This window comes from Chiloscyllium plagiosum, chromosome 22 (genome assembly GCF_004010195.1).
Source record: "Chiloscyllium plagiosum isolate BGI_BamShark_2017 chromosome 22, ASM401019v2, whole genome shotgun sequence".
NCBI lineage: Eukaryota > Metazoa > Chordata > Chondrichthyes > Orectolobiformes > Hemiscylliidae > Chiloscyllium > Chiloscyllium plagiosum.
This window is the reverse complement of record NC_057731.1, coordinates 54,931,339-54,947,156: the sequence shown is the minus strand read 5'-3', so window position 1 is coordinate 54,947,156 and position 15,818 is coordinate 54,931,339. Positions and strand designations below refer to the sequence as shown.

Here is a 15,818-nt window from a genome sequence, read left to right as displayed (position 1 = left end):
CCAAGAGAACTAGAGAAAGCAGCCACGTGTCAGCACATGAGGGGAGAACAAACAAAATGTAAAATATGCAGGGGTAAATATCATTGAGAGAAAATATGGGAAAAGTAAGTATTTGACAATAACTGAGGGGAGAACAATGATGATGTAAGATGAGAATAAAGGACAAACCCTGGTGAGAGAGGTCGATCAAAGAAAGAAAAAAGACTGGAATGGAGATAGACAATGAGCGAAATAAGAATGTTTTTTGCACGTTTCTGGATCTAAATGAATTCTGAGCTGAGTTGCTGATGAGTGAAACAACATTGACTGTTTCCCTATTCTAACAGCAATTTGTCACTTTCAGATCAGCTGGGAATATTTAAAATCAATGATGCAGGATTCCTTGTTGCAAGACAAAACTGGCAAACAAAAGAAAAGGAAGGGTGCAATATAACTGGAAGATTCTTCAAATGAACTGTTTGGGATTAAAGGATTATATAAAATTCCACTGGGCTTGTGCATCAACGTTAATGAGCTGAAGTGGTCCCAAGATGTTAATTCAGAGAAAAAACAATCTCACAAACTATGCAAATTGGCTTTGGTTAGAGATCATACACAGGTGCTCCTGTTCCATGATTTTTAAATTCATGGATTCTTATATATCAGATCAGAATTGCAAGCTATTGAGGAGAATGCAGTGACATTTTTCTGCTTACTGAGGCTAAATGGATATGAGCTTTAACGAAAATTTGACAGTGAATTTGTATTATTTTATATGCTTGAATTGATTCTGGTGCTAATGGTATCTTCCTTTCCTCACAACGTCAATGTGATGAATGGATTTCACGAAATTTCTTCCCACTTTTCATAGCATTTACAGCCATAGAAACCAACCATTTAACTCAACTGGTGCTTGTTAATGTTTATGATCCATTAGAGACTACTCTCGCTGTGAGATAATCCCTCACTAGAATTTGCAACACACATCTAAACAACACTCAAGAAGCTTGACACCATCCAGGACAAAGCAGCCCCCGCTTGATTGGCACCACATCCACAAGCATCCACTCCCTCCACTACTGATGCAGTGTATACTATCTACAAGATGCACTGCAGAAATTCACCAAAGGTCCTCAGGCAGCACTTTCCAAAGACATTTTCGACCACTTCCATCTATAGGGACAAGGGCAGCAGATACATGGAAGCACTACCCCCTGCAAACTCCCTTTCAAGCAACTGATCATTCTGACTTAGAAATATATCACTGTTCCTTCAATGTCGCTGCATCAAAATTCTGAAATTCCCTCCCTAATGGTAATTAAGGAATCAGTTATTTGGCTAAAAGAGATGAATACAAATATTTGTTTACTTTGGGATTAAGTACTTGAAAGGTTTTACATGAGCTGCATGAGTTTTTTTTATCAACTCAAGCTATTTTAAGGTTGTGAAGTCTATAGTAAATGCATCAAAGTTTAATTATTTTCTGCATCGTTTCTGATGCCTGTCCATAATGAATACTGGGTGAGTTACATGGAGGCTGAAAGGTAAAGAGTGGAGGGGCATTGGTTAGTGTACAGGCTATAATGAGCTATGGAGAAGAATGGATTGACATGAGATTGCATTTAGTTGGTATAGGGGCTACAAGGAGCCATATGTGTGGGTAGAAGTGCATCAGTAGCCACAAAGGTATGAGGGGTGATAACACAGGTGTTTGCATGAATTAGCACAGATGATGCATGGGGAGTGAGTGCAGGGGATGAATGTGAGAGATATGGTCTAAAGGACCTGACTATATTTGTTAAAACCGGGAAGAGTTCCCAGAGTGCTGAGGTGGATCCTTGTAAGAGTCCACCTTGGTAGTCAGCAACTCCAGTATTGACCTCTAAAATATCTCCAGGGTATGGAAGGGCCCAGCTCTCTCCTAGACCTCCCCATTTGGAATGAACACCATTCTCTCCAGGGCCATTTCTCCTGAGGTGAGCGTAAGGGACCGGGAATCTTCTCCAATATTCCCAACTCTTTTCCCCCTCCCCCTAACCCAGGCCTAATTCTTTATTTCCCTAAACATAGAGTTATGGAAACAGACCCTCCAATCCAACTGTCCATGCCAACCAGGTTTCCCAAACTAAATCAATCCTATTTGCCTGCATTTGGTCCATATCCTTCAAACCTTTTGTATTCCTGTACCTGTTCAAATGTCTTTTCAATATTGTAATTGTACCTACATCTACCATTTCCTCTAGCAGATCGTTCCACATATGCACCACCCTCTTTGTGAAAATGGTGCCCCTCAATTCCCTTTTAAATCTTTCTCCTCTCTACAATGAGGTCAGCTAGGGATTGAATATGAGCTCCCTAATTGGGGCTGTTAATCTGGTCTAATCAGGGAACCCTGGCTGACAGATAATAAACAGGAGTGTCAGAGGTTCTGTTCACTCTGAGAGTTGCTCTGAGGGAGCTGGATCAGTGTCAAGGACTCTCCACATGGAAATAAAGGGTGACTTAGTGATGGGAAACCAGCCTTTGTGGAGTTATTTCAACCTTGAAATTATACCGTCTGGTTTTGAATTCCCCAACCCTGAGAAAAAGACTTTTGCTATTCACCTATGTATGGCACTGATGATTTTAGACACCCCTATAAGGTCATCCCTCAACTTCCTACACTCCAGGGTAAAAATATCCCTGCCTGTCCAGCTTCACCTTATAACTCCAACCCTCCAGTGCTGGTAACATTCGTGGAAATACTTTCTACACCCTTTCCAATTTAATAATATCCTTCCTGTAGCAAGGCAACCAGAACTGTACATAGATCCTCCTTCCTGAACACACATGGCTAATGCCACCTCTTCATCATTTCTTGGTTTCCATGAATTTGTGTCTGGTCTCTTATCAGCATCTTGTACAGTAGATGTTCTCATCTGTAAGTTCAAGATAAGTACCTTTAATGAATAATCCCATGGATTTCCCTAGAAACATTGGCTCATTATCGCCCTGTCTTTATCATATTCCTTTCCATTTCTCTATCTGCCCTTCACTCTCTTCCCTCTTGTACCCAATCTAGCTCAGTTTCGTGTTTCTGTTCAGTTACGATCGAGCATGTAATGTACATCTTCATTGCAATACTTTGTTTGCCTTTCCTCTTGCAATGCTAGGAACATAGGAGTGGGAGTAGGACACAGCATATCATTGAGCCTATCTTATCTTTAGTTATCCACCTTCACAGCATCACAGAGAATCACAAAATTGTTACTGTGCAGAAGGAGGCCATTCGTTCCATTATGCCTTCAGTTCTTCTATTTCCTAAAGCCAATCTCCTGCCTTTTCCCCATATACTTGTTGACCATTTCTATCCAAACAATTTCTCAATGCCCTTTTGAATGCTGTTAAAAATCACAACACCAGGTTATAATCCAAAAAATTTATTTGAAAGCTTTCAGAGCATGGATCCTTCATCAGGCAGCTAGTGGGGCAGGATCAGAGGACACAGAGTTTATAGTAGAAGTTCAAAGTGTCATACAACTGAAGGGATGTATTGACCAAGCCTAGATTGCTATTATATCTTTAATTACTTAGAATGGGGATGCAAGTTTGATTAATACGTAATCCCTGAACGTCTTTCAAGTCACAGTCCCGAGACAGCTTAAGGTTTAATCAGTACAAAAACAATGTGGCATCTCAGTTCAGACAATGCATCCCAACATCTTTTGAATGCTTCAGTTGAACTGTCCTCCGCCACATTTCCAGTGGTGCATTTCAGACCCTAACTACTCGCTTGTGGAAAAGTATTTTTTCTCCCGTCCCTTTGCTTTATTTGCACATCACTTTAAATCTCGTTCTTGTTTCTTTTACAAGTGGAAACATAGCTTCTGCCCAGGTCAGTCATGATTTTGAAAACCTCTATCAAATCTCCTCTCAGCCTCCTTCTCTCCAGGGAGAAAGTCTCAACTTCTTCAATTGATCCTCATCACTGACATTTCTCATTTCTGGAATCATTTTTGTAAATCAATTTGCATGCTCTCCAATGCTTTCATGTCTTTCCCGTAATGTGGTTCCCAGGACTGTACACAATATTCCAGCTGAAGTCTAAAAAGTGTCTTGTCCAAGTTCAACATCATGTCCATGCTCTTGTACTCTATGCCCCTGTTAATAAAGCTGAGAGCTCTATATGCTTTATTAACTGCTCTTTCTAACTATCCTGCTACCTTTATTGTTCTGTGCCCATATTCACTAGCCCCTCTGCTCCTGCACTCCCTTCAGAATTTTATTTACTATTAAATCATGTCTTTTAACATTCCTCCAACCAAAATGCTTCACCTCATACTTTGCTGCCATCTATCCAAGTCCTCCACCTACTGTTCAATGGTTGTTTGGAGTTCCTGCTGTTCCACCTCACGGTTTAGAATTCTTTCAAGTTTAATGTATCAGCAAACTCTGTCTCATCTGCAAACTCTGAAATTGTCCCCTGCACACCAAGATCCAGATCATTTATATATGAAGTCTCAATACTGACTCCTGGGCCTTACAAAACTTCCTCCAGCCTGAAAAATATCCATTGACTGTAACTCTATGGTTCCTATCGCTCAGACAATTTTGTACTCATGTTGTCTTTTATACTTTCAATTATTACTTTCCTCACAAGTAATTTGTGTGGAGCTTTGTCCTACATCTCTCAATATCTTTACCTAATGAACATCTGTCTCAGTCCTGAAACCCCAAAGACCAAGGATCCACACCCTCAGCTGAAAGAGAGCTCAAGATGTAAAAACAAATGCTGGTTTTGCTTTTGAGTGGCTTGGCTCTCTATTTAAAATGATCTCCCCTTCGTCTGGATTGGCCCATGAGGGAAAATTATTTGTCACTTTCTATTCTGCAACAGGGCACCGTTGGAGAGAGAATGACCTATAGGCAATTGGAACATTCCAATCAGCTTCTATTAAAGGCCTTATTTGGTTTCAAACTAACCTCAATTGCGTGCATGCATTTTGCGCTTGGACTGCGGTTGGTAAACAGAGGCCAACAACACTAAACCATTCACCATCCTCACCTGACCAAGAGCAATGAGAAAATTCTGCCACTCTCTTTGATTTCTGTTAACTATTACAAAGGTACCATCAGCTGAGCAATTCAGTTCCATTTGCTTCCCAAACAGAAGGACTGACCCTTGTTGGAAACTCGTACTGCTGTGGTTTTGACTGTGTATTTATTCAAACCCATTTCTCACTTGTCTCTGTTATTTCTAAAAGATATTTTTGGGATGCACTGGGGCAACATGAAAGTGCACATCTTGCTCGTGTCTGATGTTCTTTTCTTGTTTCCAGACAGAAGTCTGCCTTTCATTGGCTATAATGAGAAGCAGAATAACAAAGGCAAATCCATTTCATGTATGAGGAAACAACTATTTCATGGTTTGTGTCTAATCCCTAGTCAGGCTGTGGGGAAACAATGTGAATACAATCCCTACTGATCTTCTGAATTGTCTGTGATACGGTGGTGCCTTCTGGGTGAGTGGAATAACTACATACAGGGCTTGATCCTCTGTAGTCTATATGAACCACAATCACTTACAGACTTAGAAACATTTATTCTGCAGGCACTGATCTCAGAGCAGTTTTCATGGAATCCTGCAAACCTAAGTTACGGTATCACCTGATCCTCATGTTTAATTTTGTGACAAGGAACTCTAAGCTGTGTTGTCTATTTGGCTCATTTTTAATCATGGATGTATATGACTAAATCAAGTTAAAAATCACACAACACCAGGTTATAGTCCAGCAGGTTTATTTGGAAGTGTAATCTTTTGCTATAAATTCTGTGTCCTATGATCCTGCCACACTAGCTACCTGACAAAGGAGCAGTGCTCTGAAAGCTAGTGCTTCCAAATAAACCTGTTGGGCTATAACCTGGGGTTGTGTGATTTTTAGCTTTGTCTATCCCAGTCCAACACTGGCACCTCCACATTATGATTAAATAGATTTCTGAATATTAGTGTGCACACTCAGGGAGGAGGTAGAATCAAAAATTCATAGAATCATACTGTACAGAAGAGACCTTCTGACCCATTGAGACTGTCCCACCAAAGTAACTCTAAATCTGCACTGGTCCTAGTTTCCAGCACTTGGCCCATAGCCTTGAATGCTATGACACTTGAAGTGCTTATCCAAATACTTTGTAAAGATTGCGAGTTTTCCTGTCTCAGCTCCCTTCCCAGACAATGCATTCCAGACCCACACTACCCTCTGGGTTCAAAATTCTTTCCCCAAATCCCCTGTAAACCTCCTGTCCTTCAACGTACAATAATTATTGTATTGAGCCTCCAACAAAGGAGAATATCTGCTTGGTGTCCACCCTATCCATTCCCCTCATATCTTATCCACGTCTCTCAGTTCCCCCCCCCCCCACCACCCCAGCTTTCTCTGCTCCAAAGAAAGCAACCTGAGCTTATCCAGCCTCTCTTCATAGAGGAAAGATGCTGAAAAGTGCCCAGTGTCCACTCAGTGAAGCAAGAGGAGAAGGATAAAATAGAACAGGTCAGAAAAGAAAACAGTGATTACACGGAAGGCATTGCTGAAAAGAGGGAGATGTAAATGGAGCTTATTGCCTTGCACTCATCAGGAAAACATAAATATGTCAAATTTCAAATGGTCGCAATAGTTTAGTTTCAGGAAAAGAAGGGAGTTGATTGATTGGCAAGTCAACATGGATTGGCCCATGCATTGCCATTGTTATAATCCCAGTTAATGATAATCCTGGGCAAGTTAGATCCCAGAATAAAATCTGGATTGACAAATCCTTTTCTCAGTGGACGTGGTGGTCATTTACTATAACATAGTTACATCAGGTTGCAGATTTTCTTTAGCAACAGAATGAACATTTATTACACAAAGCATTAAAAACAAGAGAAAGTTATTTAGTATTATGGACTAGGCCAGACCACTCAGAACATTCTTAAATAGGCAGCCCAGACCATAACTTGGCAAGTGGACAGTGAAAATTACCTGGAGTAGGTTAGCTAGGTTAACTACCAGGTTTTACACAATGAAACACAAAGGACAGAATAAAGAACCTCTACGGAACTCAGTCTATCCAAACAAGACTTAATTATGCTGTTCCAAACATATACAACAGTCCTGATAAAAAAAACCTTCTTGAAACACTGTCAAAACATGGAACAGATGCTTAAAGGTTGAAGTTAGAAGAGCAGATAAAGAGAGAGTTTGTTTCCACATAGCTTATTGTTTAACTCCCAACTAGTTCTGGACTGAACTAAACTCCTCAGCTAGACAGCTGACCACTCCCCTTTCATTATACAGGTCATTTTAAAACATGACCACTTTGGCCTGAAGTCTCATCTGTTTACATATAAACAAAATGGCCTTTTAATACCCTTTAATCTCTGTACCAAACCAGTCTAATCGGAATCAGGAGCGGTTTATGACCCCTCTGAAAAAAAACGACACAGTATCCTTGAGAAAAGGAACAGCTTTTAGAAAAAAGAAACCAGCTTTGTGACACTAGATATGGAAGATAGCTAGAAGGAGAAACTCAAAACATCCAGTGAAGCAATGTTTCAATCTATTCCCCAACACTATCACTTTGTAGCAATTCAAATTCAGATAATTTACATCTCGATATCAAACCTTTCAATTTAATGCAACTGACTCCCCCCAGTTCTTTCCTATGAACTGTGAAGAACTTTTACATGAATGTTGGGAAACTGAGAGTCTAGAGTTTCTCAGCTTTTAATAACCTGCAGATTTCTAACTAAATATTTTTGGCCTGGAGGTTGCACAGACTAAACCCTTCGTCTACTGAAGTAATTGTTTTTGATGAAATCTTTTCAAGGTTAAAAAGTGTAGCCTGGACATCTGGGATATATCTGAATATATCTGAATATATTCTGAATATCCCATAACAATCACCAGTCTGCTCACTCTTTTTGTTACACTAGTGCTGAGATCTATATTTCGATCCGAGGATCCTAAACCTAGATCCTTCAGGAGTGTGGGGCTCAATTGAATCTCAGAATAGTGCCCCATGTTCTGAGAATCAAATGTTCAGCAGCTTAACGGATGATATGGGTAACTGCTGTGCAACAGTAAGTACACAAGTTAAGTAGGAGGTTAGAGTACAGCAGAGTAGAGAGAATAGAGCAGCTTTTAATTTGCCATCTCTACCATATACAACTGATACAGTAAAAAATGAGACAGCTTTCCTCCAGACTGAGGGTGCTACATGGACAGCACAAACTATACAATCATACACGGCATAAAATGCATAAGACGTGCAAAACACGCAAGTTACATTGTAATAGAAGAATGATAAATAATAGACATTTTTCTTGCAGCAATTCGAAGTTGTGCAAAGAGTTTCAGGTGGGAAAGAGTCTGATCATACCGTGTTAAGGAGCCTGATGGCTTGGGGGAAGAAGCTGTTGCTCAGTCTGGCCGTGAGAGACCAAATCCTCCGATACTTCTGCCAGATGACAGAAGGGAGAAGAGTTTGAGTGAGGGGTGTGTGGGGTCTCCCACAATGCTCTCAGCCTTTTGGATGCAGTGTGTGGTGTAAATGTCGGAAATGGAGGGAAGGGAGACCCCGATGATCTTGAGTTGAGTAAGGCATTAGGGTACAAGGTAAGTAGGGTGCCATTTAATGGAGTTGTTAGGGTGGCATGGGGAATAGGGGCCGTGTTGTGGCCAACAACGGTGTAGGGGGAGGGCAGTACTGGTGGCAAAGTACAGGGCTTCTGAGGATGGGATGTTTGGGCAGTGACAATGCAGGGGATTAAGTTGGATAAATGTCAGGAACTGTAGTGAGGATCTCAAATGTTGGAACTTGGAATGTGGGTGTTCAGGCCAGTGGTGGGAAGGGTCTCAGATTCTAGGGGTTCAGGCCAGTGGTGGCAGTAGAGGCATTCACTCATGAGACATGGACGTTGTTGGCTAAGCAGCATTTATTACCCCTCCCTAGATGCCTCTTGAGAACTTGGAGGTGAGCTGCCTTCTGGAACTGCTACAGTCCATGTACGGTGGGTTGGCACACAATGCCATTAGGGAGGAAATTGCAGGATTATGACCCAGTGACAATGAGAGAACAGTGATAGATTTCCAAATCAAGATGGTGAGTGGTTTGGAGGGGAACTTAGCAGTGGTTTTCCAACATACCTGCTGCTCTTATCCTTCTGGATGGAAGTAGATGTGGGTTTGGAAGGTGCTGTCTGAGGATCTTTGGTGAAGTTCTGCAGTGCACCTTGTAGACAATACACACTGCTGCTACTGAGCATCGGTGGTGGGTGGAATCGATGTTTGTGGTGCCTTATAGAGTTGTATAAGATTATGAGAGGCATGGATAGAGTGAATGCATCCAGTCTTTATCCCAGGGTTGGGGAATCGAGGACTAGAGGGCATCAGTTTAAGGTTAGAGGGGAAAGAATAAAAGGGAGCCTTGAGGGGCAACTGTTTTACACAGAGGGTGGTACGTATATGGAATGAGCTGCTAGTGGAAGTGGTTGAGGCGGGTACATTAACAACATTTCAAAGGCATTTGGACAAATACATGGATAGGAAAGGTTTAGAAGGATATGAGCCAGGTGCAGGGAAATGGGGTTAGTGTCGATGGACATTTTGGTCAGCATAGACCAGTTTGGGCCAAAGGGCCTGTCTCCGTGCTGGAGGAATCTAAGACTCTATGACTCGTTTCTCATTGCACAACACCCAATCAGGAGAGCCTGTGCTCTACTTGGCTCCTCAGTGTATTGTTCCAGAAGATCCATGGTAAGGCAGTCCGCAAGGATCAGAGAGATTGTTTTAAGTATCTTTGAGCTCATGAAGGCAGGCCCTGGCAATCAGAGGGTTGATAATCTCCAGGAGTGGCTCTGAAAGTTCCCATCACTCATGGGTTTATTTTTGCCAGTCATTCAGCCTTTAAGGAAGACCTTCCCTCCACTCTCGAGCAGCTCACGAGCCCCTACCCACAAGTAGCTACCGTGAGGCTCTCACACTGTCAGTGACAGTCTCCCTACAAGGAGACATCCATTCCAATACTTGCAGACGAATAGATGTCAATCAGCCTGTTGATGAACTAAATCAGCTGCCTGGCTTTGGGCACTACAGCCACTGCCATTCCATGACAATGAAGGACATGGAATTTGCGTTGCCATTTTCCTAGCCCTCCCATCTCCAAGTCAGTCACCAAGGGGCTAGTAAACCCCAATCAGCCTCTGTAAGGCTGTGGGAGGGTTTAGCTTTGATCCTCTGAAATCCTGAGGAAGACCGTATCCAAATGTCAGGAGATTGAATATTGTGAGTTCCAGTTTCTTAGAAAGACTTCCACAACGTTCCAATACTTCAATCCTTCTGACAAATTAACAGCAATTGATTTTTTTCTCCCCAGCAGCACATCACTCAGACAATTCAGACAAAGCTTTCTTTGACGCAAAGGCATGTATCTTAAATCAAAAACCGAAAGATCTGTGGGTGCTGTAAATCAAAAACAAAAGCAGAAGTCACTGGAAAAGCTCAGCAGGCCTGGCAGCATCTGTGGAGAGAAAGCAGAGTTAATGTTTCAGGTCCGAGTTCAGAGTAAGGGGCACTGGTTATATTTTATTGTGAGTGGTACCCCCTCTGTCATGAGCTGATGCCAAAGAGGCACCAAACGTTGCCAAATGCTGCCAGAATTGTGAATAATGCCAATAACCTCAATGAGGGTGAATAATGGGGTTCAGAGAGATGCTGCCTGACCTGCTGGACTTTTCCAACACCACACCTTTCGGCTCAGACTCTAAATGTAGCCTTCTGCCTCGGATGGGGCCCCCATCCCCACCGAAGGATAGCCAGTGGCTGCTGGACATCTGGATGCTTTCACTCCCAGCCTTTCAATTGGCTCTTGACGCTTCGAAATTTGTAGACTTGCAAGCATTTTGCAACTCATTTTCTTAAACAACCACATGCTCCCGTCAGAATCAAAGCTGCAGTGCACAAAAATATTGCTCAAATTCCAGCACTGTATAATGGGCTGTAGTAACATCACTCACCTTCTGGTCTTGGCTACAGGCCAGAATCCAATCCTCTTCCTCGGGGTGGAACAGCATGCTTTGAATCTGGAAGCTTTGCCGGTATTTTTGATAGGTTGCACCTTCATCTGAGCTGATGAGGACACTGCTCTCAATCTCTGGATCACTCACGAGCATTATCTATTCAAGGCAGGAGGAAAGAGAAAACAGGTCAGGGGAAAGGCTTAACTATGCAGACAGAAATGCAAAACTAGAAAAGGGTTTGTTTGTTTTGAGAATTTCATGATGGGAGGCCAACAGGGAAGAGAGGTGAATGAATAGTGACATTACAAATTGGTTGCCCTGTTTGAATTATAATTAAAATGTCACTGAAGAACAGATTCCTTTGAAAGTGCAGTGGTTGGAATGACCCTAAAATGCCCTTCCAACACATTTGCAGTCTGCTGTATATCAATGTTCATCTCGTACGCAGTGCGAGTACAAGGTGCTGCTATCACAGATGATTCTGCTCATTTCAGGCTGGTGCTGGGAATGTCATCATCTGATTATTTGTTTCGCTTTACAAAGTAAATCATTCAGTTGAAAGGCTCACGGACACAACAATGACAAAATTGCGGATTGTTTCATTCTGGCTTTTGCTCTTGGAATGCTTTGCTTGTGGAAAGACTTTCTCGTACACCACGTGCAAGTATGGAGATGATGGGCAGAGTGGCCAGGATGCAGCAAGAATGGCCAGGATTTAGAGAATTTTCTTTTATTGCTCTTTCAGTTATTTTTCTGTTTTTCTTGCACAACTGCAAAATGGGTGGACAGAGTTTGTACTGAGTACAATCTGAGAATCATGAATGAGGAACATTCTTGCTGCATCCTGGCCACTCTGCCCATCATCTCCTTCTCCTCATGTTTCTCTTTTTGTATACCTGTGAGTTTTTTTCTCTCTCGTCCCTCTGTCTCCTGTATTTAACTCTTTCACAGTTTGTGTTTCACTCTTTTCTTCTCTACTTCCATCTCCCAGTTTGTGATTCATCCTCTCCCTCCCAACCGGACTGTGTTATGTTCTCCCTCTCTCTCTCCCTCTTTCTCTCCACCTGTCTCAGTTTGCTTTACCTCTCCCCTGCTCAGTTGTGGTACTCTTTTTCTCTTCTCTCCCTCTCCCATTTTGCGCTTTTGCCCACTCTCCCTGACCATTTAGTGCTCCACTTCCTCTCGCATTCCTGCCTGTGTTTCCTACTCTTCCAATCTGTGTTGCTCTCTCATTCTTTCTCCCTTGCCAGTCTCTCATGATTTGGAATTTCCCAATAATTTTTGAGGGACCCAATGCCATTATTGTCAAAAATGAAACAATATGTTTCCACATATTCAGAGAACAAGAGGAACCCATTATGGTTTGGTGTGATTGAGTGCAGGGTACATATTGTGGATAAAAACACTTCTCCCAAGTTACCAGCAGCTAGAAATAAATTGGCCGTTTTAGTGGATTCCAGCAAAGAAACAGGGGAATTGGTGAATCTATTGAAACTGCATTGCATTGCCATTTTTAATTGAATGAACATTAATTGTAGATAAGACATGAGATTGATACACATTATGCATTTGCCAAAATGTAAGACATAATTGTTGGGGTGGGAGTCAGTGTACGCTCTTAGCATATCATACCTGAGCATTGGAAAACATTTAAGTTCTAGTACTGTGACTTTGTGGGCTCTCTGGTTTAAATAGAAGATTGTTGGACATACATCAGTTGCACTGTTGCTGCCACATACTGCTATCAGTTCTGGTTTATTTTTCATCGATATGGTTTGCTGGCAAGTTCAATAGGATGGATCCACAAGTATGACCTCCAGAACATTTATCTAATATCATAGCTGCTTTCTACAATATTGTTGGGGAATGAATATTTTTCACTAATGTTATTTTACAAGATAATATGGTACAAAGTCATTTACTCTTATTTGAAGTTTTAAATATACCGTGAAAATGACCAACAACCACACATATACAGCAATAGTGATTTATTAATAATTATAGGTTACGGAAAGTAAGTTAAAGCATAAGAAATAGGAGCAGCTGTAGATAACTGTCCCCTCAAGTTTACTCTGTCATTCAATCGAATCTCATCTTTTCCACTGGCTCTACTTCTCACTTCTAACAGCATGGACCTTGATTCCTTTCATGCTCAAAGATCTATTGATCTCAGTTTTGAATATTCTAATCAACTGGGGTCTTGAATCTAAAAAAAAGGAAACCATTGGAATGTGAGGCACGAATTAGTGAGGAGACGTTGAAAAATCTTATGGGGGGGGGTTAACTGCAGATAGTCAATGATCCATATTTAAACAAGATGCTCATGAATTACAACAATTATTCATTCCTGTCTAGCGCAAAAATAAGCTGGCTCAACCATGGCTTACAAAAGAAATTTGGGAAAGTATTACATCCAAAATGGAGACATAAAATTGCCAGAAAAAGCAGCAAGCCTGAGGTCTGGGAGAAATTTAGAATTCAGCAGAAGGGGAGAACTATTTAAAATTAGAGAATGAGAATCAAATTTCAGGGAACATTGAAAGAGACTGTAAAAGGTTAGATGAATATGTGAAGTGAGAAAGGGTAATAAAGGCAGATATAGCTCACTTACTGTCAGAGGTTGTGGGGAGCAAAAAACAAAGGTAGAAGAATTGAACACACAGTTTGGTTCTATTTTCACAAAAGAGGGCACAAGTAATTCTCCAGAAAAGTTTGGAAGCCAAAGGTTGAGAGAAAGGATACGATTGAAGGAAATCAGTATTAGTAAGAAAATTGTGCCAGAAAAATTAATTGGTTTAAATGTTGACAAATCTCCAGGCCCCGATATCTACATCCCAGAGAATGATGGAAGTGGCCCTGAAGATATTGGACTGTGGTCGTACTGTGTAACAGTCTGCAGACTCTGGAGCAGATTGGAAGGTGGCAAATGTAACCTCACTATGTAAAAATAGAGGTAGAGAAGGAACACAGCCCAGAATTACAGACCAATTAGCTTGACATCAGCAGTGGAGAAATGCGAGAGTCTGTTGTAAACATGATTACAGAACATTTGGAAATGATGACCGGGATTGGAAAAAACCAGCATGGGTTTCAGAAATGTGCAACAAATCTGGAGTTTTTGATGATGTAATAAGTAGAATAGATAAAGGAGAACCAGTAGTGTATTTGAATTTCCAGAAAGGCATTTGATAAGGTCTGTCATAATATATTTGGAGGGGAAGAGTGAAGCACATTGGCTAGTGGGTAATAAGTTATTTACATGCATGCAGATAAAGCTTTCAAAAAGTAACACTTAAAGTCAATATTTCAGTGCTTTCAAAAACAAGTCTAGAAAGGAGAGAAAAATAAATGCTATTTTCTATCAACAAAGTGTAGTGTGACACAGGACCCAAAGCAGAAATAAATCAATTAAAAGTGGTTGGGGAAGAGATGAAGTTCTTAGTCTTTGTAACTGAAGCTCTCCTATCATAATGGTGCCCAAATTAAATGTGTCAGCAAGACTGTGGAATTGACTATCACAAGTGTGATAACACTATTGGACTCATCCTATATTGAAACTGGATGACTGCAGTGAGTGAACTGGCCACACACAATTTGTCACAAACATTGACTTTCTGAAAGGACATTGGCAACTTCTGTTGACTGTTAGAGCCTGTGAAATATTGGCTTTTGAAACAATGGGTAGACTTGGTCAGTGCAAAGTCATTCCATTCGGAATGGCAAATGCACCAGCCACGTTCCAATGATTAACCAACTGAATCACTGAAGATCACAAGACCATAAGACACAGGACCAGAATTAGGCCACTCAGCCCATCGAATCTGCTCCACCAATTGATCATGTCTGATGTGTTCCTGAACCCCATTCTCCTGCCTTTCCCCTGTAACCCTTGCTCCCCTGACTGATCAAGAACCTGTCTCTACCCTAAATACACTCAATGGCGTGGCCTCTACATCTCTCTACAGCAGTGAGGTCCACACATTCACCACCCTCTGGCTAAAGAAATTCCTCTTCATCTCAGTTTTAAAGATTGTCTCTTCGCTTTGAGGCTGTGCACTGGGTTCCAGCCCCTCCATTAGTGGAAGCATCATCTCCAAGTTCACTCTGTCCAGGCCACTCAGTATTCTGTAAATTTTAATCAGATCCCCTCCTCAACTTTCTAACCTTTATCAACGACAGACCCATAGTCCTCAAATGTTTCTCATATGACAAGCTCTTTGTCCCCGGGATCATTCTTGAAAATGTCCTCTGGACTCCCTCCTAATGCCAACACATCTGTCCTTAGATATGGGGCTCAAAGCTGCTCATAATGTTCCAAAGCAGTCTGACCAGAGCCTTATACACCCCAGCAGTGCATCCCTGCTCTTGTATTCTAGTCCTCTTGAAATGAATGCAAACATTGCATTTGCCTTCCTAACTGCCACCTGAACCTGCATGTTAATCTTAAAAGAATCCTGAACCAGGACTCCAAGTCCCTTTGTGCTTCAGATTTCTGAAGCCTTACCCAGTTTTTAAAAAAGTCTATATCTCTATTCTCTTACCAAAGTGCTTTACTTCACACTTTCTCACATGATACTTGATCTGCCACATCTTTGTCCACTCTCTTAGCCTGTCCAATTCCTTATGCAGCCTCACCACTTCTTCAACAATATCTGTCCCTCCACCTATCTTTGTTGTCACCTGGAAACCTAGCAACAATGCCTTCCCTTCCTTCGTCCTGATTGTTAACTTATAACATGAATAGTTATTATCCCAGCACTGACCACTGCAAATCTTCACTAGTCACAGGCTGCCATCCTGAAAAAGA

At 41.5% G+C, this 15,818-nt stretch overlaps 1 protein-coding gene across 2 annotated transcripts in view; it reads right to left on the bottom strand.

Moving 5' to 3' along the window:
- The window catches only part of LOC122561354 (VPS10 domain-containing receptor SorCS1-like), a 1,166,089-nt gene that overhangs the window by 346,296 nt on the left and 803,975 nt on the right, over positions 1 to 15,818 (bottom strand). For both annotated transcript variants that reach the window (XM_043713086.1, XM_043713087.1), the window contains exon 4: positions 11,009 to 11,167. In XM_043713086.1, the coding sequence (XP_043569021.1) occupies positions 11,009 to 11,167 (159 nt within the window). The remainder of the gene's footprint in view (positions 1 to 11,008; positions 11,168 to 15,818) is intronic.